We start from the raw sequence: 26,932 nt of genomic DNA on the forward strand, positions 1-26,932 counted from the left end.
TATGATGTACATTTAATGTCAGAAAATTACTTTTGATACTTAAGTACCTTTGTACTTAAGTACAATAAATATCAGCTACTTTAAGACTTTTACTCAAGTAGTATTCTAATAGGTGACTTTTTACTTTTACTTGAGTAGTTTTCCAGTAAGGTATCTTTACTTTTACTCAAGTATGGCTTTTGAGTACTTTATACACCACTGCCGTTTCCTTCCAGCTCAATCCTCTCCTCTCTCGTGCCCTGGTTCACCACTGGCCTTCCTGTGAATAAATAAGGTGAGATTACTTCACAAGGCAAATAATAAAATCCCCTCAGAAAATCAAAGAAAACTGTCATTATCAATCACACATTCATTCAGAGGATTCATTGAAACACAGGCTTCTTCTACCCCGTGTTTAAACTTCATCGGCCCATCGAAGAATATGCCGAGATATTCTAGAGCAGCGGTTCCCAAACTTTTTAGGCCGCGCACCCCCTTCTACATCCCGACCGGGTTCGCGCACCCCCCCCCCCCCCCCCTTAATAATAAAACAAATTAAAAAGCAACAGAGCCTATTTACAGCCGCATAAGAATCGGACCAATGAGAGAACAGTTTGCTCGCGCGTGGCATTTGTTTACACTATTTAGTCCGCTGTTAAATGTTGCAGTGTGAACACAAACCGAACAAAGGAGCAACTGCAACAAAGCAAACGAACTGAAGGTGTGAAAACGCCCTGAAACACTGCAACAAAGTTTCAATGACTTTCAGTGACACAAGGCGTCACTTTTAAAGAGCAATACGGATGCGAGCACACACGCACAGGCTCAGAGGCAGATTATCACATTTAATTTACAATTAATGAGCGACTAATGTAGCCAGGATGTCTTCGGACAAAGCATCGATGCGGCGACACAGTGTTGTTGGACACCGGGATCATGTCCAACTTTTTTGCTTCTTTCTCTCCAATCATACATTCCACCATCTCTCTGGCAGCTGGCAAGCTCACGTCTTCAGTGATTGTGTGCGGTAGCCCCTTTTTCGCTATTCTGTAACCAGATATGAAGCCCGTAGTGCGTCGTTTCCTCTTTTTTCACCTTGACTCCGCGATGGGCCGATGTGCTCCCGATTTGTCTGTGCTATCCCTTCCTCCTTTACGGTCTCCTCCGTCTCATCTTCCTCTGACTCTAGTTCGATTTCTTCTCCCGGTCTCTCTCTCTCTCTCTCTCTCTCTCTCTCTCTCTCTCTCTCTCTCTCTCTCTCTCTCTCTCTCTCTCTCTCTCTCTCTCTCTCTCTCTCTCTCTCTCTCTCTCTCAGCTTCAGATGTCCCACCTGACAGTTTCCCCGATTTCAGCCAGTTTAGCATATTTAGCATAAAGTTCGCTGTTAGCTGCACAAGCTAGGCTGGCTAGTGTGTACGACTGGCGGCAGGCGGCAAGACTGCCTGAAGGAGCTCAAGTGCATGAAAAACCCCACTTTTAAAATAAATATATATATTTTTTTAAATATTTAATATTATTACACCATCAGATGCTGATTTACTTTTTAAAGCAGGACGATGACGACGCCGATGATGACGATGCCGCCACCGATGCCGCCGCCGATGCCGCCGCCGGTGGCTGGATCCATACCTGGAAGAATGTCGGAGAGATGTTGATGATGGTGCTTTACTGCAGACTTGTAATACAATACCAATCTCTTCATCCATCCACGCTCTCTTCCAGCTGTTCAGGGCGCTGCAGTCCGTCCCCGCACGCTTTTGGGAAAGAGGCGGGGACGCAACGACGACTCGAGCCCCACTGACGGTACGTGGAGGTAGATGCTTGCAGCTCTTCAAACACTGTGGTCGTTTCCGGTTGCACTTTTCTCCCTGTATCATTTTAAGATGATTCCACCGACATACATGCAGTACATGTTGTGTGGAGCTCCACTAACTCTGGAACAAACACATTCCACTTCTCCGTACGTGTGTCGTTAGAAAATATTACACAAATATGAAGACGTTCAGCCTGAATAATGTGTTTAACTCTTAATATTTGTGTAATATTATAGATCTGTGAATCATGCCGCTCTGCTGACAGCAGACCTGTCCATGTCTGTGATTGGTCACAGCGCTGTAAACTCCGCCCCTTTATGTGAACGCACTCACAGCCAGATGGAGAAAACAGATGTTGATAACCGGCTCCAGAGGACCGTTTAAAAGGTTCACGTTTGTTGGTGTTCGTTGAGCCGGATAACCGAAAAGACACCGAGGGTACGGTGGAGGAGCGAGTTACTTTTAGTCTTTCACTTACCTCGCCCCTCTGGGTCTTGTTCACGTGCACGAACTGTGAAGAAATGAAAAACAACAATCACGCATTATTCACATCCAGCCGCATCGAAGTGTTTTCTTTTATATCGTAGAAGTGTGTCTGTGGTCTTTATTTTATTTTATTCATTTTTAATTTAAATGTTTATTCGTCCAAACATACCAACACCACACACAGATCCAAACACTCGGCCTGCCACACAGCAAAACATTCAAATTCAAAATGAAATCCATTCATCACTGAACTTAAAGGCAGCTACAAGATCCCTCTTTGTTCCCTCAATGGCGACCTCTTTGAGGTGAGAGTATGTACAGCGTGGTGTTTGTGTGTTTGCACCATCGGGGTTAACGGAGAACTGCTGTTTAACGGTGTGCAACAGCCTCTGTTGAAGCAGTTTGTCAACAGCTTTTAGTAAAATAATATGAACCTTTGTGTACTCACCAGTGAGGGTTGTAGAACAGCTGTCCTTGTTGACTTCATCTTTAACAGTGCAGCAGTATGTTCCACGATGATCTACTGTCATCTTAAGTAAGAAGTTCCCTGAAGACCGTTCTTCGAGCGAAGGAACTGTCTTTCCTTTGAACGTCTTGTCCTGACTCTTTACGTCTTCCTCTCCCTGACGGAACAGAAAGAAATCTCTGTCTGTCTCACTATCTACATCCCGATACAAACACTCTACAGTCAGGTCTTTGGAGACATCCATTCCAGGCTTCATTCCAAACCGTAGGGTCTCCGTGTCTCCTTTGCGTGCTTCCTTTGCTGCAGGGCATTGCAGCTCAGATGCTGTTAAAGAAACACAAAATATATTTGACATTAAGCCTTCGAGTCATTGAGTCTGCATGATTTTGAAAATGCTTCTTTTTTTATTCCATCCAGAAGGTCTTTGTGTTTGAGAACGCAGTGCTGTAGTTATTGCAGCTATCATTTAATAATCGGTCACTGAATCTGTAGCAGGTCCGTTTAATATGAAAAGTCATCCCTCACCTCAGACATCATGCGAAATGCAATGACTGCTTTAAAAAAAACAGGTTCAAAAATGAATTTATAGAAATGTTCCGATGTAGATCTGTGTGAACTGCACAGTATTCAGAGAGTTAAATAGCAATTTGCCTGATAATATAATCACCTTTTCTGCCTTCATATATTTATATACTTACACTATTACTGATTACAAAATGCACACCTTCCTGTGTTTTCATATTTCTAACTGTGTATCCAGTGTGAACGCAGCCTGCTCATGATGTTTAAGACGCCTTCCTGTTCTCTCTTGTCTGGTTCATAACATAACGTGAGGCGCTCCGTGGATTTCACAGATCTGTATTCACTGTGTATCTAACAAGACACGGTGGCTGTTTACTACAGCTGTATCAACGCTAAATAAACTGATTTTACTTTCATTTAACTGCAATAAACGGATAAAAAGGATGCAGAAATATACGTAGTGATGCCGATTTGTAAAAAGTCTGAATTTATGTTTTGTTAGTTCTCTCCACAAGACGACGAGTAAATCACGTTTAAAATGCTTGTTTTCTGAATGGAGTCTGGATCTATCAGTGCTATGCTAAGCTAGGACTTTGAAAGTTAGCGGAAACATTAACGTGAGACAACATCCGGTTTCTTCAGACCAACATCCGGTTTTCAGAATAAGATGCCAACAAAGTATGAATTATATTCACATTAAGTATAAAACATGCTGCATCTCGTGAGTTAAAGGGAAAATACACATAAATTGTGGGTAAAGTGTCTTTATTCTTTGATCGCTGGGTCACCATCATCACCTCTGAGTTACAGCATCATAGTGATGAAGAGTAGAGCTGCTGTCACATGCTCTGACTGTCATGAAGACAGACATTTAGCTGAAACATGTTATTCCTGTTGCACAGCAGCGGAACGTTTCACATACAGTCACACACTGAGCACAGATATAGAAGAGATAGAACTGCTGCTGTGTGAAGGAATACTGCTGCTACAAGAACCTGATGTGTTGAAAGTGTTTAAACCAAATGTTATTGCCCTTTTGTTTGTATAGCAGTACTTTTAGAATAAAAGTGCGCAATACACTACTTTTGAAGACGAAGTGTCCTCTAGGATGCTCTTCTAGAGGAGACAACATGATGAAGTGTCCTCTAGGATGCTCTTCTAGAGGAGTTAACATGATGAAGTGTCCTCTAGGATGCTCTTCTAGAGGAGACAACATGATGAAGTGTCCTCTAGGATGCTCTTCTAGAGGAGACAACATGATGAAGTGTCCTCTAGGATGCTCTTCGAGTGGAGACAACTTGATGAAGTGTCCTCTAGGATGCTCTTCTAGAGGAGACAACATGATGAAGTGTCCTCTAGGATGCTCTTCTAGAGGAGACAACATGATGAAGTGTCCTCTAGGATGCTCTTCGAGTGGAGACAACTTGATGAAGTGTCCTCTAGGATGCTCTTCTAGTGGAGTTAACATGATGACGTGTCCTCTAGGATGCTCTTCTAGTGGAGTTAACATGATGACGTTCCCTCTAGAGACAAGAAACACTGGGAGCAGCCTATAAAACGACCTACATGTCTTCAACCTAAAACATCTTAAACATCGGTAAACAGTAACGAGGAAGCAGGACATCATGTCACCTGACACAGCCAGCCAGCTCTGCGGTGACTTCCCCTTCGTGGGGTGTTCACACATGTAGAAGCCTTCGTCAGTCCTGGACACCGCTGGGAGGACCATCTTTCCTCCATCTTTCCACTGAGCATCCTCAGTGCCGATGGGAACATCATTTCTGTAGAACGCAGCGGAGAAATCCGACGTCGGATTCGGTGCGTTTCTCTCCTTGTAGAAACATTGAATGGTCACGTTCACTCCCTCTGTCACGGGAAGTGCAGGGCTCTCCAGGATCACGACACCGGCTGAAATACAGTCGAGAAAACCCACTGTCATTTTCTCCACAGTGTTTGTAGATATTTGTAGTTCTTTTTTGTTGACACATGGTGTCTCCAGCTGCTTATTTCACAGCTTATTAAAGAGACAAAGATGAACCTGTGGGCCACGATGCTGGTGTTTCTAAAAGTCTGAAGCAACTAAAGTGAATTCTATGTGTATATTTGAGCGTATTAATGCTCTCTGTACAGAGGAAGACGCTTTGACTTTACTCTCAAAATGTTTCACTTCATCTCTCCGTCTTTACCACAATTCTAAAACTGCCTCAATATTCTTCTCTTCCACCAAACAAGCGTCATGAAGTCGACCGGCTCTACGTTTGTATACTTCTCGATCTGTCACCATTTGCCCCACAACAGCTGTTGGTGTTCAACCTGTCCTCCCAGAATCCTCCCAGATAAGTTTAATGCCGACATACCAGTCACTGTGATGTTGACGGGGCTGCTGCACTCGCCCTGCTTGGACTGACACCAGTACACTCCGGTGTCCGATGGGTAGACGTTCTTCAGGGCGCAGGCGCCGCCGCCCTCGCAGGGCCGGGACCTCTTGAAGGAGTTGTTCCCCATCAACGTCCAGACGCTGGAGTTTGTCGGCGCCGCACACGTCACAGAGACGTGCTCATACCGAAAGAACTGAGACTTGTCGGGACGGATGCTCAGTGTGGCTGCTGGCAGTGCCAACAGAGAAATGACAGAAACGCTTTTTAAAAACAAACAAACATCAGTTTGACATCTGTTATCGTACAAATAAAGTTTCGTGACCATGATCCAGCAAACTTTGCAGCTTTTACACTTTTGCAGCTCGGGTTCAAAGACCCGATGCCAAGAGGACAGCAGAACATTTTTAAGCAAACTTCATATTACCAAAACAAAAAAACTCCAGACTTCATCATCAACAATCAAATCAAGATAACTCACTAATCCGCGTTATGTAATGTAGATTTTTGGTCATCCTGTATTTATTAGAGCATATTCATATCTTACCCGTACTGTTACTCTGTAAATTACTCTGAACTTTTCTGCTTCTGGTCAGATCTCTAAACTACATTTCGTGCTGGTTGTCGAATGAACAAAGAAAAAGAAACAAGTTACATTGTAATTATTGAAAGAAGTAGATTTTCTTACACAGTATCAGGCAGAGGGAAGCAGCCTCCATCGTGTGTCGCTGCTGTTTGAGTTCATCTCGTCGAGCATCAGCGGACAGTCTACCCACATCCTGAGTTAAAGGAAATGGTGACAACAGAATAATCGATTCATATCTTCTTTTTTTCTATTCAAAACGTCACAGACCAAGACTGTAAAAACAATGTTATATTTGTTGAATAACTGAAACAGTTGCCATTGTTACGACTTTATTTTATTCTCAACCTGCTTCACACGGTACAACATGTAAAGAATTAAAACAAAGCTCTTCCTCTTCACTAATGAAAAAAAACACTTCGTGCTGGTCACAGAGGTTTGGTGCTTATGAGTCACATTTCTGTAAACACAGAACAGCCACATCATTTACCTGAATAGCCAAATAATACTAGAACAAATAAGAAATGTGTTTAAACGAGACCGATATCTCCAATATAACGGGACTATATAGCACTCAGCTTGTGGAGCACAAACAGCTAAAAAAATACATTTGAATGACTGAACAGCGATGTCTCTTTCAAGAAATGGTGAGCCGGTTAAAGACGAGGATTGGATGCGAGTACGAGTGAATGGCGTGAATGAGGCGAATACGCGAAATTCGCCTCATTCACGTGACGCTTAAAGCCTCTCAGGGTTGAAACTATGTGTATAACTATAAATGTATGTGTATATGTATGTGTATAAATGTATGTGTATAATGTATGTGTATATGTATGTGTATAAATGTATGTGTATAATTGTATGTGTATATGTATGTGTATGACTGTTTGTGTATAAATGTATGTGTATAAATATATTATTTTTATATATTTTGAAATTATCATTCTTTTTTGATTATTTTTCATAATATATATGTACATATATAATATAATATAAATATTAAAAACATTTTATATTTTAACATATATGGTATATATGATATAAAATGTTTTTTAGATTTACATTCTTTTTTTATAATATCCCAGATAGCAGTCGACTCCGGGGCGGATCCGCCCTCAGGCCGCCATGATCCGCGGTACTGTCGCACCCGGTTCGGCCATGCGCGCCGGATACGCCCGGCCTACAGATCGCGCACAGTCTAACAGCGGATTCGCTGCGGGCACCGGGCGGATCCGCACATTGAACTCGCCTATTTCCCCCAGTTCACTGCAGGCAGGTAACAGGCAGCCTACCGTTAGGACCACAGGGAGGCAATAGGAAGGGCGTGGGACGCTCACCTGGGCATTTCCTCCCGAAAGCAGACCAAGCAGCTGATCAACCTCAAGGCAGGCTTTGTTTGGAGACTGATTTGGTAAGTTATCTTTCTTTCCTTTGTTAAATAAGTTTAAAAGCATGATTGTCAGAGTGAAATTGTAGAAACATGATGTATTGATTTTAGGTTATAGCATTACATCGAAGGTGTTGAGCTAATGGTTAAACATGTGTTATCTGCTAGATGAACCAGTCTCAGTGTAGTCCTGATCCTCTATCTGAACCAGTCTCAGTGTAGTCCTGATCCTCTATCTGAACCAGTCTCAGTGTAGTCCTGATCCTCTATGAACCAGTCTCAGTGTAGTCCTGATCCTCTATATGAACCAGTCTCAGTGTAGTCCTGATCCTCTATCAGACCTCCATCAGTAAACAGACCATCAGAGAGAAGATGGTCTGTTTCTATAGAGTTGTTCTTGATGCTCGTCATCGGAGCCACCGGGTCGGATTCTGGTGAAACCAGATGAACTCATGCAGGTTCACCAGAACCTCCTTCAGCTCAGACTCCAGCAGAGACCGGTCCACCGTGGACAGACCCAGATCCTCAAGCAGAGACCGGTCCACCGTGGACAGACCCAGATCCTCCAGCAGAGGATCCAGCTCCGGAGGGAGGAGCCAACACCACGCTGCTGGAGACCCAGGACGTATTGCTGGACCCGCTGGAGGGAAGGGAGTCACGGTAGAACCAGAACCAGGACTACTACTACAGCGGTAGCATGTGCTCTTGGCCAAGCTCAGATTCATTTGCATCTGAATCTGCTTTCAGGTTCACCTAACTCTGCTGATACGTGACACCCACATGGGATTACAAGACACCACCACTTGACATACATCTGATGTATGTCAAGTGGTTACAAAGCATGTGGGAACTATCAAATATCTACAGATTATTTTATATAACTGTATTATGTGTGTATTACTGAGGTAATACTTAAAGGTGGAGTTTTACTGCACTACATTATATTGAAAGGTGTTTTGTATATTTGTCTCCATATTTTACAATCTGAAGTTCTGACCATTGGTCAACAATGTTTCACTTATTGATTCAAATATATTTGTTCATAATTAGTTTATGACATGATGATTTATTTGAGTTATCTTTAAGTAGAAACTTGATTGATTGACTCTTGAAGTGTTTGATTTGGTGATGTTTGTAAACTTTGAACACATTTATGTGATCAGGTTCAACCACAAGGTGCGGCGGAACTCAACTGCTGATCTCTGCTGAGTGAACCGGTTCTGTCTTTCACTTGTACATAGTTCCGCTGTGGGGATGGGCTGCTGTGCTGTGATAGTGTGAGATTAACCAATGAAAGTCAGCCCACACCTGCGGTCAGGTGTGGGCTGACTTTAATACTCTGCGTGCTGTTCTGGTCGAGGAGAGACCAGCTCCAGTCCGTCTGTGGTTCCTGGTCTCTGGAGTCTAAGGGTCTCAGGGTCTCTCGGGTCTCTCGGGTCTGTCAGGTCTCTCGGGTCTCAGGGTCTCTCGGGTCTCTCGGGTCTAAGGGTCTAAGGTCTCGATACCTGCGGTGTAACTCCAGAGACTTCACCTACACACGTCAACGGAGCGTTGTTTTGTAATACCGAAAGTAAAAGTCTTCTTCACAATGGCGCAGTAATTATTCTCATTTCATACTTTTTAACCCTTTGTTTTACTTTTGTGTTTATTCTTCTGAAGAGACGGATTCACTTTGACACGTTGATGCAGCGATGAAGAGCAGAACTGCACTGATTGGACTCTTTATTGTTTTTCTTCTGATCGAAGCAGCAGCAGGTATTATTCATTATTCTTATATTATATGAAAATGTCCCTTTATAGGCTTCATGCTCTTGTTGATCAGGGTGCTGAGTTGTTCGTTGATCGGGTCTTTGGTAGACCGCCGTCCTATCAGGGGCCACAGCGCTCACTGATTGGTTTCTGCTGACACGTGACTAATGACTGCTGTCCGGTTGTCCGTGCACCAGCAGAGCAGAGAACAGAGGAGCTTTATGAACGGGACCGTTTGTGGTCAATATATGAATGAAAACAACATGAAGGGATCAGCGCGTGATGGATTCATTACAGACGGAGATTCATCTCACTGACTTTTCTTCGTCTCGGATTTGTGTCATTTTTAAGATTTAAAGATATTTCATTTCAAATGAACTTCATGTAAGATTCTAAATGGTCGATATGAAGGACTTTCAGTGATCGATGCTACTTTATTTCGCACGGAATGGTGATAGCGTGTTGATCCACACATTAACACTGAAGTCAATTAGAAGTTTATTTAAAATACATCCGGGACCTTTCTGACACGATGTGCTAAAAAAAACTAAAGTAACCTCCATCTTCTCTCATTCGATTTATTTGTATTATAATTGATTATAATTCTAATCAAATATATTTTATTTAGAAAATATAAATATTTATAATTTAAACATTTTTTAAACTATTTATTAAAATTCATTCACTAAATGAGAAGAAAATAGAAATAAAAGTTATTTTCAGATTGAGGTGATGATGTCATAATTACAGTAATAGGATCATCGTCATGAGAGGGATTCTTTTAGTTGTGAGAAAGGCTTCTTATGTATTTGATAAGGTCACAGGTCATCAATGTATTCAATGAGGCAGTCTGACAGCGTGACCTGATGTCACTGACTTCACTTCCTCCTTGGTTTTAAACGCTCTCAGGGTGACGTGGGTGCTGCAGAACATTGCACAACTCACTGTGCTCGTAACAGGAAGTGTAAATGCTCGTCTCTCCAGGACCATGAGAGGGTTTTTTCATGTCATGTTTTTGTCCCCCCCCCCCCCCCCCCACCACCACCACACACACACACACAGGACCAGATGGAAGAGAGAAGCGCGGTAAGTCAAACAACGTCTTTACCTTGTAATGTTTGTTTACATATGAATCTCTAGGTTAAACATATTCAAGTTCAAGAATGTTTTTTACATATTCTTAGTGCTACGAAGCCTGTTAATAAAAGAAGAACACGCAGTGCAAATGAGAACCTGAGACATAGAACTTACAATAGTTTACAATAGTTCAAATATGGGAATAAAATGGAAATATAGAAGGCGAATAAACGAAATCCGCCTCATTCACGAGACGTCGTTAAAGCCTCTCAGCGTTGAAACTCGTGTATATATTAGTGCTCGGCAACGATTGCAATATTTAATCGCATGGATTTTTTGCCATTAACCGCGATTAATCGCGATTGTTATGGCAAAGTTCAATAATGAATTCAAAAGTAGTGTATTGCGCACTTTTATTCTAAAAGTACTGCTATACAAACAAAAGGGCAATAACATTTGGTTTAAACACTTTCAACACATCAGGTTCTTGTAGCAGCAGTATTCCTTCACACAGCAGCAGTTCTATCTCTTCTATATCTGTGCTCAGTGTGTGACTGTATGTGAAACGTTCCACTGCTGTGCAACAGGAATAACATGTTTCAGCAAAATGTCTGTCTTCATGACAGTCAGAGCGTGTGACAGCAGCTCTACTCTTCATCACTATGATGCTGTAACTCAGAGGTGATGATGGTGACCCAGCGATCAAAGAATAAAGACACTTTACCCACAATTTAGGTGCATTTTCCCTTTAACTCACGAGATGCAGCATGTTTTATACTTAATGTGAATATAATTCATACTTTGTTGGCATCTTATTCTGAAAACCGGATGTTGGTCTGAAGAAACCGGATGTTGTCTCACGTTAATGTTTCCGCTAACTTTCAAAGTCCTAGCTTAGCATAGCACTGATAGATCCAGACTCCATTCAGAAAACAAGCATTTTAAACGTGATTTACTCGTCGTCTTGTGGAGAGAACTAACAAAACATAAATTCAGACTTTTTACAAATCGGCATCACTACGTATATTTCTGCATCCTTTTTATCCGTTTATTGCAGTTAAATGAAAGTAAAATCTGTTTATTTAGCGTTGATACAGCTGTAGTAAACAGCCACCGTGTCTTGTTAGATACACAGTGAATACAGATCTGTGAAATCCACGGAGCGCCTCACGTTATGTTATGAACCAGACAAGAGAGAACAGGAAGGCGTCTTAAACATCATGAGCAGGCTGCGTTCACACTGGATACACAGTTAGAAATATGAAAACACAGGAAGGTGTGCATTTTGTAATCAGTAATAGTGTAAGTATATAAATATATGAAGGCAGAAAAGGTGATTATATTATCAGGCAAATTGCTATTTAACTCTCTGAATACTGTGCAGTTCACACAGATCTACATCGGAACATTTCTATAAATTCATTTTTGAACCTGTTTTTTTTAAAGCAGTCATTGCATTTAGCATGATGTCTGAGGTGAGGGATGACTTTTCATATTAAACGGACCTGCTACAGATTCAGTGACCGATTATTAAATGATAGCTGCAATAACTACAGCACTGCGTTCTCAAACACAAAGACCTTCTGGATGGAATAAAAAAAGAAGCATTTTCAAAATCATGCAGACTCAATGACTCGAAGGCTTAATGTCAAATATATTTTGTGTTTCTTCAACAACAATTCAATTCTCTCCAGAAGTGGAAGCCCACCCTTGTGACACCGTGACTCTACAGTGTTCAATAAAGACCGGAACGGATGTCAACAAAGACCTGGCTGTGGAGTGTTCGTATCAGGATGCAGTTAATCAGACACATGTAGATGTGTTTGTGTTCCGTGAGGGAAAAGTAGACGTTCACAGTCAGGACGAGACGTTCAAAGAATTCACAGATTGTTTGTCCCAAGAACTGTCTTCAGGGCACTTCTCACTTCTGATGACATTCGATTATTCTCGTAGTGGAACACGCAACTACACTGTTGACGTCAAGAAGAACTGTTCTACAAACCTCACTGGTAAGTACACAAAGGAGGGCTCTTGTAGCTGTCTGTAAGTTAAGGGATGAAAGTATTTTCTTTTTAATTTCTTATTATTATTCATTTTATTTTTATTTTTCTGCTTTTTATTTTTTGTATTGCTTTGTTTTGCTGTGTGGCAGGCCTAGTTTTTGTATCTGTGTATCAAATATATTTTGTGTTTCTTTAATAGGAATTGAGCTGCAATGCCCTCCAGCAGTGGAAGCCCACCCTGGTGACAATGTGACTCTACCATGTTCAACAAAGTCCCAAATGGATGGCTGCAAAGCCCTGACTGTGGATTGGTTGTATGATGATGCAGTTAATAAGACATATGTAGATGTGTTGTTGTTCCGTGAGGGAAAAGTAGACTTTCACACTCAGGACGAGAGGTTCAAAGGGAACACGGCTCTTTTGCACAAAGAACTGCGGAACTTCTCCCTTCAGATGACAGTAGATTCTTCTCATAGTGGAACATACTACTGCACCGTTGACAATGGAATCGAGAAGAGCAACTGTTCTACAACCCTCACTGGTGAGTACACAAAGGTTCATATTATTTTACTAAAAGCTGTTGACAAACTGCTTCAACAGAGGCTGTTGCACACCGTTAAACAGCAGTTCTCCGTTAACCCCGATGGTGCAAACACACAAACACCACGCTGTACATACTCTCACCTCAAAGAGGTCGCCATTGAGGGAACAAAGAGGGATCTTGTAGCTGCCTTTAAGTTCAGTGATGAATGGATTTCATTTTGAATGTTTTGCTGTGTGGCAGGCCGAGTGTTTGGATCTGTGTGTGGTGTTGGTATGTTTGGACGAATAAACATTTAAATTAAAAATGAATAAAATAAAATAAAGACCACAGACACACTTCTACGATATAAAAGAAAACACTGCGGCTGGATGTGAATAATGCGTGATTGTTGTTTTTCATTTCTTCACAGTTCGTGCACGTGAACAAGACCCAGAGGGGCGAGGTAAGTGAAAGACTAAAAGTAACTCGCTCCTCCACCGTACCCTCGGTGTCTTTTCGGTTATCCGGCTCAACGAACACCAACAAACGTGAACCTTTTAAACGGTCCTCTGGAGCCGGTTATCAACATCTGTTTTCTCCATCTGGCTGTGAGTGCGTTCACATAAAGGGGCGGAGTTTACAGCGCTGTGACCAATCACAGACATGGACAGGTCTGCTGTCAGCAGAGCGGCATGATTCACAGATCTATAATATTACACAAATATTAAGAGTTAAACACATTATTCAGGCTGAACGTCTTCATATTTGTGTAATATTTTCTAACGACACACGTACGGAGAAGTGGAATGTGTTTGTTCCAGAGTTAGTGGAGCTCCACACAACATGTACTGCATGTATGTCGGTGGAATCATCTTAAAATGATACAGGGAGAAAAGTGCAACCGGAAACGACCACAGTGTTTGAAGAGCTGCAAGCATCTACCTCCACGTACCGTCAGTGGGGCTCGAGTCGTCGTTGCGTCCCCGCCTCTTTCCCAAAAGCGTGCGGGGACGGACTGCAGCGCCCTGAACAGCTGGAAGAGAGCGTGGATGGATGAAGAGATTGGTATTGTATTACAAGTCTGCAGTAAAGCACCAACATCAACATCTCTCCGACATTCTTCCAGGTATGGATCCAGCCACCGGCGGCGGCATCGTCATCATCGGTGTCATCATCGGCGTCATCATCGGTGTCGTCATCGTCTACATCAAGCGTAAGTCATATATTGCTCAACTTTTATATAATTGATCCTAAACCTGTTAACCTTCCTGTGACAGAGACTCTCTGCACCACGTTGGATGAAGGGACCGAGGCCTCAGAAAGGCTGCTGAGTAACAACTTAAAGAATACATTTATCAATCAGAGCGTCCACTGAAGAACAGAGAACTTCTGAAGCACGTAGTGTGTTTTGAATCGACGAACGATTCTCTGCAGACGGAGGCTGAGAAACAACTGTTTGTGGCAGCTCTCCTTCTCTGCGGCGCTGTGCTTTACTCTAAAGCAGTCTTCGTTGAAGGTCTTCAACGTTTTTCAGGGCAAGGACCCCCAAACTGATAGAGAGATGGAGCAGGGACCCCCTGTTTTACATTAAACTGGGCCTAGTGCCATGAATAAACATACCTCTTTATTGTGCATTCAACACTCAGCTATTCAAATAATACACAGGTTCATATGTTCATGTTTTTATGAATGTGCCACGTGCCACTGCCATCTATAAACACACCTTGTCAGCTGATACCAATGCCAATATCAACATTGTCTGTCAACTGCATGATAATCATCATACAAGCTATTCAAACCTATTAGTGCCACTACCATGCATGAACATACCTGTTATCTTGCATACAATACTGAACTATTAAAATAATGGACACATTCATGTTTGGGAAAAAAAGAAATTTAAAATTTAAAAAAAAATATTCTAATCAACCAAAAGCTTCGCGGACCCACTGCAGTACCTCTGCGGACCCCCTGTTGAAGACCTCTGCTCTAAAATATCTATAAATATACATCAATATATATGTAGTTTTCCTTTCTGCTATTTTTCGATGGGCTAATGAAGTTTAAACAGAAGAAAAAACAACGGGGATAAGCCTGTTTCAATGAATTCTCTGACTTCAACCAATAACTGACCGGTGTGGTCAGCAAACACAACACCTCCTGCATCACAGAAGAATTCATCTGCATATTCACCATTTGCTCTCACATTATATGTCCTGTAAATTATATATTTCGAATGAAACAGAGGAATGTGGTTGGGCAAATTATGTACTCCACAGATGGACCCGAAATCTGCGCAGATTCAAAGTTTAAGAATACATTTTAAAATAGGACTGATAATGACAGTTTTCTTTGAATTTGTGCTAGGATTTTATGCAGCAGCAGCGTCTCCTCCACCTCCTCCTCCTCCAGCAGCAAACCTGGAGGAGCTGCAGGAGAACCAGCCCATGTGGCTGGAACCGCTGGAGGGAAGGGAGGCACGGGAGAACCAGAACCAGGACCGAGAGGGGCAGGCTGTCAGACCTGCTGCAGACACTACAGCTTTAGTCCACAGGGGGCAACAGAATCAACACTAAATTAAACTAAAATGATCCTCCACTCCCTCAACACAGGTGGGAGTCATCATTTAAAGCAGGCATGTCAAACAAATTTCTGAGAATGTCAAAAAAAAGCGAGTCTCTAGCTCATTTCTATCAAAAGTTGTGATTTTTTAAAATAATAAATACAAATCAAATGCTCCCCCCGGCCACTAGAGGGCAGCAAATGTAAAGGAGCTCACGTCCAGCATGCGGCACCGCCCCCTGATGTGTCCAGGTAAAAACTAACCGGCAATCTTGCTTCACCATTCACCACTAACACACTTGTCAACACACCCTTCCCAAAATGGCACTGTCAAAAAAAAGAAAAGTGGACACGGAGTGCAGAGTTTTCCAGGAAAAATGGACTGAGAATTACTTATTCACAGAAGTGAATGCAACACCGGTGTGCCTGGTATGTAATCAGCCTATTGCAGTGTTGAAAGAGTTTAATATTAAGCGCCACTATGAGACTCTTCATAAAGAAAAGTATGACCACTTGAAAGGACAAATAAGGAAAGACGAGATAAACAAATTGGTCGCTGGTCTGAAGAAACAGCAGTCTACTATTACGCGCAGCCGCGATATCTCTGATGGGGCTGTAAGAGCCAGCTACATTATTGCCAACGAGCTGGTGCAGGCATCCAAGCCGTTTTCTGATGGGGAGTTTGTAAAAACATGCATGCTGAAGGCTGCAGAAGTCGTGTGCCCTGAAAAGCGACCTGCCTTTGCCAATATCAGTCTAACGAGGAACACTGTCGCAGATCGGGTGACAGCTCTCTCAAGTGACTTGAGCAGCCAACTGAGAGAGAAAATCAAGTCATTTATCGCATTTTCAATTGCAATAGATGAGAGCACCGATGTCACAGATATTGCTCAACTGGCCATATTCATTAGAGGTGTTGATGAAACTTTGACCATCACCGAGGAGCTGCTTGAATTGGTGCCCATGAATGACACCACAACAGCAGATGACATTTTCAGCGCTCTCGTTGGAGCGCTGGACAAGGTGGGAGCGGACTGGTCCCGTGCCGTGAGCCTGGCTACCGACGGTGCGCCATCAATGGTCGGGAGAAAGGCAGGTGTTGCCACAAAATTCCGTGACAAAGTACAGTCAAATGGAGGACAAGAGTTTTGGGCATTTCACTGCATTTTGCATCAGGAGGCGTTATGTTGCAAAACACTGAAAATGGACCATGTTATGAGTGTGGTTGTGAAAACTGTCAATTTCATCAGAGCGCGTGGTCTAAATCACCGTCAGTTTGACACATTTCTCAGTGATAATGACATTCATGCTGGCCTCCCATACCACACTGAGGTGCGGTGGTTAAGCAGAGGTGCAGTACTCAAGCGCTTCTTTGAGCTGCGAGGGGAAATAGGACAATTTATGGAGAAGAAGGGACGCCCAGTAAAGGAACTTAAATGCAAGGAATGGGTGCAGGATCTTGCGTTTATGGTTGATATTGATATATGGTTGATCTCCAAGGTCCTGAACTAACTCTCTGCTGCTGCTGCTGTTGTTGTTGGGAAGTGCAGGCAGCAGAGCAAAAAGCTCTCAAAAGACTTGTTTCTGTGTTTTCCCTACCATTACACTGGATGTAATTATATCCCTGTTGCATAATCTAATGTGCAGTATATTCTCATCTTCAGAGCCTACTAGTTTGATCTGATGTAATCTTATTGCCCATGCACTGCTATAACTTTTATTTAGCATTTTATTTATTTCAAAGCAGTATGACATATAAGGCAAAAATATTTTTTTCATAGCTCCCACTTGAGTTTGTTTAGTGTGGTGAGTTGGTTCAGGTGTAAAACTGCATTCACTCAACTGTCAAATAAACCAGTTGTTAACACATTCACAGCCAAACATGGAAATCATTTTTTTCTCCATTGTTTGTGAATAAATGTGTTGTGCTTAGAAAAGATCCCTTGTCATCCGTGATTATAATATGTAGGGTGGGCTACAAATGTAGGCTGAATGATAAGGCATAGTACTGAAAAACAAAGCTAAATATTTGGAGTTGAAATTCTTTTACTGATCCGGCCCACCTGAGAACAGAAAGTCTGGTTCCGGCCCCCGAGTGTTTTCGTTGCACTGTGAAGAACTTTGCACTATGAAGCACTAAAAATCTTTTTTACTATTATTATGCAACCTTTTGATTTCCTCAGTTTTATTCAATTTCAAAATCGAGGAATAGATTTGTAAGCAGTGAAACACCGGAAGAGGCTAAAATACTGAAACTGAGATCATTGTTTTTTTGTTTTTTTAATAAATTCTACTCAACATTTCCTCCCTCATTAAATGATAAGACCGTTGACCTGAAACACATCTCTGGTTCCTAAAAGTCAATTTACCAAAAACCTTGAACTGCTCTGCACTGATAACAGCTCTATCTGCCACGCTGCAGACTTTCTTTCTTAAAATAAAACAAGTGATTTGAACTTTTCTCATCTACTTTTATTTCACAAAAAAACAAAAACATTTATATCCCATAAACAGTGGAAGTAATATGCAAATGTGGCTGCTTATCAATAAAGCTCATTGTTTTCAGACGACATCAGAAACACTCAAAAGATCAAACAGAAAAGTAAAGATGGAGAGTTTGTGCTTGAGACATAACTTGAAAAGGAATTTGATTTAATTGTAAGGCTTGTAACTCATAATGTAATAGTTGTGTATGTATTTAAATTTATACGCACTAAGCTCGAGTTTCAGAGTTGTTATGAATGATGAATGTTCTTTCATTCAGGTTGTTTGTGTCGCGTTTCTGGTTTTAAAATGGAGCAAAGTAAACATGCCTCTCTTCATGTATTTAGTGTAGCGTGAGAAGGGTTCACATACAAAAAAAGGGAAATGCCTTTTTTTCCAATTGAAAATGATTACACTGAGTGCAGAATTTATTCAATTTTTTTAGTTCGTTTATAATGTATGATGTAATAACTACACTCAGTGCAAAGCTCATTACATTATGCGCTCGTGGTTTTCTTAAATGATGGGCACATTATATATAAATTATGACATTGTGTTATTCAATTTGACAGTGAAAGCTTATTACAGCATCTCTTTTCTGAACTTGAACGTGTAGTAATTAGGAATAAGGTATACAATATTAAATGTATATTCAATGCTATTTTAGGATGGATTGTACTTTAAAAATACAAATAGTTCATTTGATCGGACGTTGTGCAGCTCATTTGGGGGAAGTACACTGTCTTGCAGTACATTCATATTTAGTGCAATTGTCCAAATTACGTTCTACTTCAGGCATTCAAAGTTCAAGTTCGTATAATATGTTCCATAACTATCACATTCTTGTTTGAAACTCACAGTATGTAGTAATAATAGTAAAATACTTTAAAAGATTGCATGTACATTTCTTCATGCCCAGACATGAGGTCATACGATGTGATGACCTTTCCGTATTTTCCAGGAGACACTGGATTTACTTCATCCAACTATTTTCTACAACTTTTCCTGAATTTGTCTGGAACGGTGATCCATCACCATTTTCTTCATTTCTTTGGCTGATTTAAGATCCGCTTCAGTGAGCAATTCTGCGGGGCCACCCTTTGGATCATTTTTGTTTCTGTGAAAGAGTTTATAGTTATTAGAGAATACAAGGAAGCGGGACAGATTTGAACCTTGCTGGCTTGGTGGTTGAGGTTTCAGGCTTACTACTTAATCAGCACAACTTTGACCAACACTCAAAGTAAAATCATAAAACAGTACTTGCGTACATGTAAACATGTTTAACAATGTTTATGTTTTATTGCTTAATGACATTGAATCAAATTAGATTGAATATGGCTTTTCTTTTGACACTGATTAACAGAAAATTAGCCTTTAATGTCAAAGTGAAAACAAATTTCGAGTGAAAAATTGGCTCAAATTCCAACACTTCCCATAATGCAACTCAATGATTATTTCATTATACGCCATTGTGTTCTTGATGTTAACTTCTTTCAAACTCGTTTGAAAAAGCAGCTTTTGAGTGAACACTGACAGTTTGTCATGCAGGCTTCCTGTTATATATTTTAAGTCTGAAGTCTGAGATAGCAAAAAGCTCTGGACAGAAACAGCACATTCTGGCCTGCAGCTATGTCACATATTTCATTGGTACTTTCTTTTTGTGGGTTTTGTTTATCTGGGTAGTATAGACTTACGTTTTGAGGTGTTTTTCAATGGCCTTTCGCTCGTACACCGTTCCGTATTTTGTTCTCACTGGATCAACAAACATCTTGTTGGTGAGTGGACAGATTAGATGTTGGGGCACAAGCTGTTTCTCAGGATCCACCAATTTCTTTCAAATGAGAAACACAGACAGAAACATGTCAAATAAAAATGTACCAAAAGTGCAATAATGCATTCATTAAAAAGGTGATATATAACCCATAACAACAGCCCTTTATGAAGCTGATCTGATCACAGAGCCATGATCTGGTAACCCCGTTTGTTTTTTTACAAAATTATGTTCCAATACAACTAAACTGCAACCTCAATTATATTTTGAGGGAAACGTATTTCCTCTTGGATTAAGGTCAGTTGCAAACATGGTTAACGTTGTGAATTGAAACAAAACCACATCAAAACTACTTGGTTAGGTTTAGTAAAATAATCATGGACTGGCTTAGAATGAGAATATTTGTTACAATATTTAAGTTACTTAAAATTAAAATAAGTCAATGTTGACTTTTGGTTTCACATAGTACATGAACAGTGGCCTCCTGGGTAAAAGTCATTTGTTAGTTTGACCCACCCAACCAATCCCAACCCAACCCATCCGAACACATCCCAACCTATCCCATCCCATCCCATCCCATCCCAACCCATCCCAACCCTTGCCTTTCACTGACTTGTAATATATTGCCTACATACTGCAAGGCAAATGTATTAGATTGCTTTATAGTGTAAGACTTGACACCATAGTTCATTTACCTTCTCCATATCATCCCGTGATTGCGCGGCGGTTTCCTCTGTATGTTTTTTGGCCTCCTGTTCGTACGTCTCACGGCTGGTCATGAATTCCTCAGCCAGAATGCTTCCACAGAAAAACACTCAAATGCTTAAGTTACCAAAGTACATGCAACTCATCTGCATAAAGGACATGGCATTAACTTTGGCCCACATCAGTGCTTTCAAAACCTGGACCCAGAACCGTCTGCTTCGGAGGAACCCTTTTCTTCTCTGTGAGACTAAAGGTTCCATTACGAACCCGTATCTTCTGAAGAAAGAGTTCCTCAAGGATTGTTCAAAGCATGGGTGTTAAAAGGGAACACCTACAATCCAAAAAGGGTTCTCAGTAGAACCACCAGGGTGGGTTCTAGATAAAACCTGTGGAATATAAAAAGAGTTCTCTGTAGTAAGTCCTGGTGGGTTCTGGCTAAAACCCTTGGATTATAAAAGTGGCTGTGAATCAGTAGCCCCTTTCAATGGTTAAATGATCAAACATGGACAATAAGTGCCTCCTCTGTCCTGTAATAATGCCTACGTATGTCTAAAAACACATGTGTAGTTACAGTATGGGTGTATCGTGAGAGTGCAGGGGCTTGAATCCAACCTGTCCAGTGGATCTTCAGGCTCTGGGATGATGAGCAGTCCATAAACAGCATTGAGGATGTCTCTCATCGTGATGTGGGCATTATAGTTCCGGTCAAATATGTTGTGGCAGATGCGCCCCACACTGTTGATATTACAGTGGTACACCTTTGCTTTTGTTAAGAAAATGACACTGCAATTAAGGTACAAATATTGGCAATTATTTAAATTCAGGCCATGTTATAATGAAGCAATGCTTTTGGAAACACCATCACAGAATCACTACATGGGCATCATTCACAAATGTTTCATTATTTTTCTATCTTGAATCAAAATGAACGAGATTAAGAAAATACAATTCATTGATCTGTCAAAATCATGATTAAATATGAACCGAATCACTTAAATGTGGGAAGATATGAATTATTATTCCGTCTGCAATGATTTGCATTGACATTAATCCATTAAAATAGTGAAAATGTGCATTCATTTGGCAGGATACTCGTGTGACGAAGCGAACAAGTGGAGGCTTCACTGGGTAGTCGGAACCAAACTGGCAGAACAACTCAAAGGTTCCTTTCTCATAAGGTGTGTCAGGAGGTCCTTCCATGAGAATCTTCCAGAATGCTGAAAAGTTTAGAAATAAGATTGAAAAATTGCCACGAGTTTGGCAACTTGCATGTCGCCATTTTGGATTACGGGCGTCGCCATCTTGGCTTTTTTGCTACCGATGAATGGAAGTTTTCATATTTAGAAAGCAGATGAGTGACGTAGAGACGCATACGTCTCTGGTAGAGACCTGTCAATCACCGTGTAGCCCCGCCCTAAAGCATCCCCTGCTTTATGGTCTGTGTGACCAGCATTAGCATTAGCATTAGCGATTACTATGCGGACACAACTCGAACGCACTCTGTGCATATGATTTGTTCTTGGTTAACATCACTTGCCCTAAATCCAAAAAACTTCCAGACAATGAATGATGATCATTTTCGAGGGGCTAGCTCCTCGCGCTGATATTTAATTTAGCTTTCACACGACACCCGTGACCATCTGCTCTGTTGTCTTGTCTCTCTGCTTCTTCCGGAGTCTGCAGGGTGCGCGCATGACACCTCCCATCTCGTTCGCCTCCTGGTGGTCGGCTGACTGTTAGGTGAGGAAGCGCTTGATTTGATATGTAGCGGAGCACGCATTTTAAACGTCAATATCGCAGACGATCATGCTCATTTAATCGTGGCAGCCAAAATCGTGATCGCGATTAAAATTCGATTAATTGTGCAGCCCTAACTAAAGCTCATGGGCACTTTTTCAGTTTACAAACTGGGCTTCTCTATCAAATAGGTATGAATGAACCTTTAGCTAGATGGTTTCCAAACAGCTGAATAAATGGACGGCATGTTGGTACTCCTATTCCCAAAGAATGATTCAGCTGACCTGGGCAGGCTGGGCTTAACGGGTACACCCTAAACGGCCAATAATTGTTCTAATATGGAAAGTTCCTCGGCTTCACACTAGCTGGTCATCTAAGTGTGAGTTTTGGTTTACAGGTTTGGATACCTCAGTTTAATATTGTTATTATTATTATTAAGTGTTGGTTTAGTGAGAAGAACAACAGCTTTCACACTCAGCAATTTCATGATTTGTAAGCGATACAAAGCTGACCTATGTGATACAAACATGCAACACCTCAAATATGATCAACATTATAACATTCCTGAGCATTGCTGGGAGCTGAAAATATCCATAGATTATCCATCAATCCATTGACAATCCAGTGTCAATATTTAGAATAGAATCCATGCCACTTACTGAAGTCAGATTCTGATGGGAAGATACTGAAGTATGGATGTGGGTCACAATGCAGGCTCCTCAACTCCTCCAGGATGCGTTTGTCCTTTTCCATCAACTGACCAACTTTGGCGTCCCGCATCTTATTTTTCAGAGCACTAGTGTGAAAGATTAGTAGCGCAAGATTATTTGTATGCCTCTGTCAAAAATACAGAATGAATAACTAATTTCTAAGGTTTCTGGACTTGTTCTTCCATAACTACCTTATTGTTACCAGTATTTATTTAAAGTATGCACTCCATGATTATAAAATAATTACTTTATGTCATATTAATTGAGAAGTAATGTACAATAAGCAAGGAATACTTGTTTCTTAAAGATTTGGCTTGACTCCTTGTGAATGAACCTGCTAGAATAATGCTGCTGTAATGAATGTAACTTCCACACATCTGTAAATACCACATTAATGTAATGTCTTTGTGTATTTATTTCTACTTCTCCGGGTGAACACTTTGTCACTGGGTGTGAGAGCATTGGCAAATAACAGCGTTATTTTTCAATGTTCCTCAAATCAAGAAAATAAGTGAAATCATAAGTCTTGTTTTCTTAAAAACATGGTTATTCGGTGTAAATGCAGAGTATGGCGAAAAGATGAAATCTAATTTTTTTTAGTTTTGGTCCATCCACCCCGACCTTCTCCCTACGCAGACTTTGTCGCTCTTTATACTACGTCACCTGACTTCCTCCTTTCCTCCAGTCATAAACATTAAGGCCTCTAGAGATCGCTGATCGAGCTTACCAATAGATCAGGGATTCCCAAAGTGTGGTAGAGCGAGAGGAAAAGTGTAATGGCGTCTGATGGTGTAATAATATTAAATATTAAAAAAAATTTCATTTTAATTTAAAAAGTAAAAACATGAATTATAAAAATCCCCTTTGTAACATTTAAAATTAAAAACGTACAATTTAATAAATGCACTTGAGCTCCTTCCGGCAGACTTGCCACCTGCCGCCAGTCGTACACACTAGCCAGCCTAGCTTGTGCAGCTAACGTTCAGCAACATTCATGCAAATATGCTAAACTGGCTGAAATCGGGGAAACTGTCGGGTGGGACATCTGAAGCTATCGGTCATAAAAGGAGAGAGAGAGAGAGAGAGAGAGAGAGAGAGAGACAGAGAGAGACAGAGGGAGCGAGAGACAGAGAGAGACAGAGAGAGACAGAGAGAGAGAGAGAGAGACAGAGAGAGACAGAGAGACAGAGCGAGAGAGAGAGACAGAGAGAGAGACAGAGAGACAGAGAGAGAGACAGAGAGAGAGAGAGAGACAGAGAGAGAGAGAGAGAGAGAGAGAGAGAGACAGAGAGACAGAGAGACAGAGCGAGAGAGAGAGACAGAGAGAGCGAGAGACAGAGAGAGACAGAGAGAGACAGAGAGACAGAGAGAGAGAGAGAGACAGAGAGAGCGAGAGACAGAGAGAGAGAGAGAGAGAGAGAGAGAGAGAGGAATCGGAGGCGAGGGGAACGGAGAGGTGCGTTGGGGAGAGACCGGGAGAAGAAATCGAGCCAGAGTCAGAGGAAGATGAGACGGAGGAGACCAAAAGGAGGAAGGGATAGCACAGACAAATCGGGAGCACATCGGCCCATCAAGGTGAAAAAAGAGGAAATGAGAGTGAGCATCAGACTGGGAAAAAAGATTGAATATGATGAAAAGTATGTGTGTCTGGGCTTCACTTGGATTGGCAACGCAGATTGCCCAAAGCCACAGTGCGTGGTGTGCAGTGAGGTTCTGGCTAACAGTCTGAAGCTCTTATTTACGTCGCCACCTGAACACCAAGCATGCCAGTGCAAGTCAAAAGCCCCTTACATTGTTTATATCCAAATTGGAGGAGTTACAAAACAGCCAAAAACAACTGGAGTCTCATTCATGTGTTGGTCTATAAATGACGCACTACGGACTTCATATCTGGTTACAGAATAGCGAGAAAGGGGCTACCGCACACAATCACTGAAGACGTGAGCTTGCCAGCTGCCAGAGAGATGGTGGAATGTATGATTGGGGAGAAAGAAGCAAAAAAGTTGGACATGATCCCGGTGTCCAACAACACTGTGTCGCGCCGCATCGATGCTTTGTCCGAAGACATCCTGGCTTCATTAGTCGCTCATTAATTGTAAATTAAATGTGATAATCTGCCTCTGAGCCTGTGCGTGTGTCCTCGCATCCGTATTGCTCTTTAAAAGTGACGCCTTGTGTCACTGAAAGTTATTGAAACTTTGTTGCAGTGTTTCAGGGCGTTTTCACACCTTCAGTTCGTTTGCTTTGTTCCGATTCAGGGATTAATATGATACAATGTTGCAGTTGCCCCTTTGTTCGGTTTGTGTTCACACTGCAACATTTAACAGCGGACTAAATCTTGTAAACAAATGCCACGCGCGAGCAAACTGTTCTCTCATTGGTCCGATTATTATGCGGCTATGAAGGCTTAAAAGGCTCTGTTGCTTCTTTTTTTTATTATTATTAAGGGGGGGGGGGGGTGCGCGAACCCGGTCGGGATGTAGAAGGGGGTGCGCGGCCTAAAAAGTTTGGGAACCGCTGCTCTACGGAATCAGAGGTTGCCATCTGAGCTGAATACAAAGTATGAGCTTTCTTAACACACTGCCAAAACCTTTGTACTCACCATCTTGATAACGCTTAAGGAAGCAAAACTAAAGTAGTAACCCTCCTGAATGAGATGTTTCCGTCTCTTACCTCTCTGTCACTATCACTTTACTGTTCATCTGGCTTGGCAAGACAGCCTCTGGAAACTCATCATACCCAGGAAGAGCAGCGGTCACGGTTAAGAAAGCCTGTAAAATACCAAGTGGAAATGAACACGCAGATAATTACAATGTGCGGCTGATGCCTGTTTAAAACTCATTCCTGCGATCGCGTCTCATTCTCAGAGCACTTCAAACAGAATAACTGGTGCACTAACTGTAGTGATGGAAGACGGGTCAGCCCTGTTCTTGGGTTTCCTCATCTCCAAAGAGAGAACAGTCTCGATCTCAAAGAGCTTCAGACCGTCTTTGCTCGTCTCCGGTTTGAAACAGCAACCCCCTGAAAGCAGATGAATTAAAAAACGATATGTAATATTTAAACCCCTACAAAGCACACTGTGAAACCACAGCCTCCATTAACATGACAAGTCAAAGGCTAATATTGAATCAACCTATGACAATAACTGATAATATGAATATTAAATAATAAGTAATGTGTCATAATGACGGCCATTTTAACATACAAGGACATCCTCTCTTGTGGGAGCATTGTGCAGTCGTGGTTCTTTTTGAGTCTCTGGTTATCACTTCAACGGACATTGCAATTAAACAACGCAAGTAAAAAATAAAAATAACTCAGAACAAAAAACAGTGCCCTGACAACCCTGACTTTCAGAAGACAATTTCATATTCTGAGACTAGATTTGTCTGTTCCACGCTGTGGCACCAGTGTAATAAAACCTTCTGGCTACATTATTCACTGGAGGCACTTTACGTGAAGGTACACTGGTATTATAGTTATGCTGAGTATGAACCATTGTTATCTGAGAACACAAATACTGAGGAACATGCCAATTGATAACATTCTACATATGGAACCTGGTCCAAATGAAAAACTCATTAGATAATAGAAGATACTAAGGGTACCTGTCCATTGAGGTTTTCATACTGTACCTGTTGCATTGCTGATTCCGCGCAGAATATTGTTCTCCACTTTTCCGAGAAGAATTGAATCCACGATGATGTTTGATTTTATCAGGTTGGCAACAACAACATCTGGCTTGTTTGAGGATCTGCACAAATAATAGGTTCTTTACAAATATAACATAATTTGGTTTTTTTCATATTACAGAGCAACATAGCATTATGATAATAGACAACAAACTATATGACCACAGCTTCCTCGATTGACAATATGCATCCGTAGCCCCTAACACTAACCATCACAACTAAATGCATAAACTGAACCCAATCCTAAATCTAAGTTTATCGTTAAAACTAAGTCATAACTTTTATTCAGACTTCAGACTTGACTTGA

The 26,932-nt window shown here is 41.4% G+C and overlaps 4 protein-coding genes across 5 annotated transcripts in view; 2 read left to right on the top strand and 2 right to left on the bottom strand.

The window, feature by feature from the left end:
• On the bottom strand, positions 1–4,999 carry LOC306796259 (uncharacterized protein). Its single transcript, XM_079295106.1, has 5 exons — positions 4,900–4,999; positions 2,728–3,069; positions 2,272–2,304; positions 1,520–1,608; positions 1–259 (listed from the first exon to the last, which is right to left on the bottom strand). Exons 1-4 carry the CDS (start codon positions 4,994–4,996, stop codon positions 1,523–1,525), a joined length of 558 nt encoding a protein of 185 aa, XP_079151232.1. The 5' UTR covers positions 4,997–4,999; the 3' UTR covers positions 1–259; positions 1,520–1,522.
• Positions 5,000–8,977: 3,978 nt separating this feature from the next.
• LOC306796468 (uncharacterized protein) overlaps positions 8,978–26,932 on the top strand; it is a 69,641-nt gene continuing 51,686 nt past the window's right edge. The window contains exon 1 of one of the 2 annotated variants that reach the window (XM_079295394.1): positions 8,978–9,048. The gene's annotated coding sequence lies outside the window, so the exon portion shown is untranslated. The other variant, XM_079295396.1, reaches the window with a different exon arrangement.
• On the top strand, positions 12,338–15,661 carry LOC306796373 (uncharacterized protein). The gene is made up of 5 exons (XM_079295256.1): positions 12,338–12,447; positions 12,641–12,982; positions 13,395–13,427; positions 14,091–14,177; positions 15,332–15,661. The coding sequence occupies exons 1-5, from the start codon at positions 12,369–12,371 to the stop codon at positions 15,538–15,540; spliced, it is 750 nt and encodes a 249-aa protein (XP_079151382.1). The 5' UTR covers positions 12,338–12,368; the 3' UTR covers positions 15,541–15,661.
• LOC306796382 (ubiquitin-conjugating enzyme E2 2-like) lies at positions 18,001–25,637 on the bottom strand. Its single transcript, XM_079295268.1, has 7 exons — positions 25,607–25,637; positions 22,883–23,019; positions 21,579–21,703; positions 21,099–21,244; positions 20,477–20,579; positions 19,705–19,841; positions 18,001–19,127 (listed from the first exon to the last, which is right to left on the bottom strand). Exons 1-7 carry the CDS (start codon positions 25,633–25,635, stop codon positions 19,004–19,006), a joined length of 801 nt encoding a protein of 266 aa, XP_079151394.1. The 5' UTR covers positions 25,636–25,637; the 3' UTR covers positions 18,001–19,003.

This window comes from Melanostigma gelatinosum (genome assembly GCF_949748355.1).
Source record: "Melanostigma gelatinosum genome assembly, chromosome: 23".
Lineage (NCBI taxonomy): Eukaryota > Metazoa > Chordata > Actinopteri > Perciformes > Zoarcidae > Melanostigma > Melanostigma gelatinosum.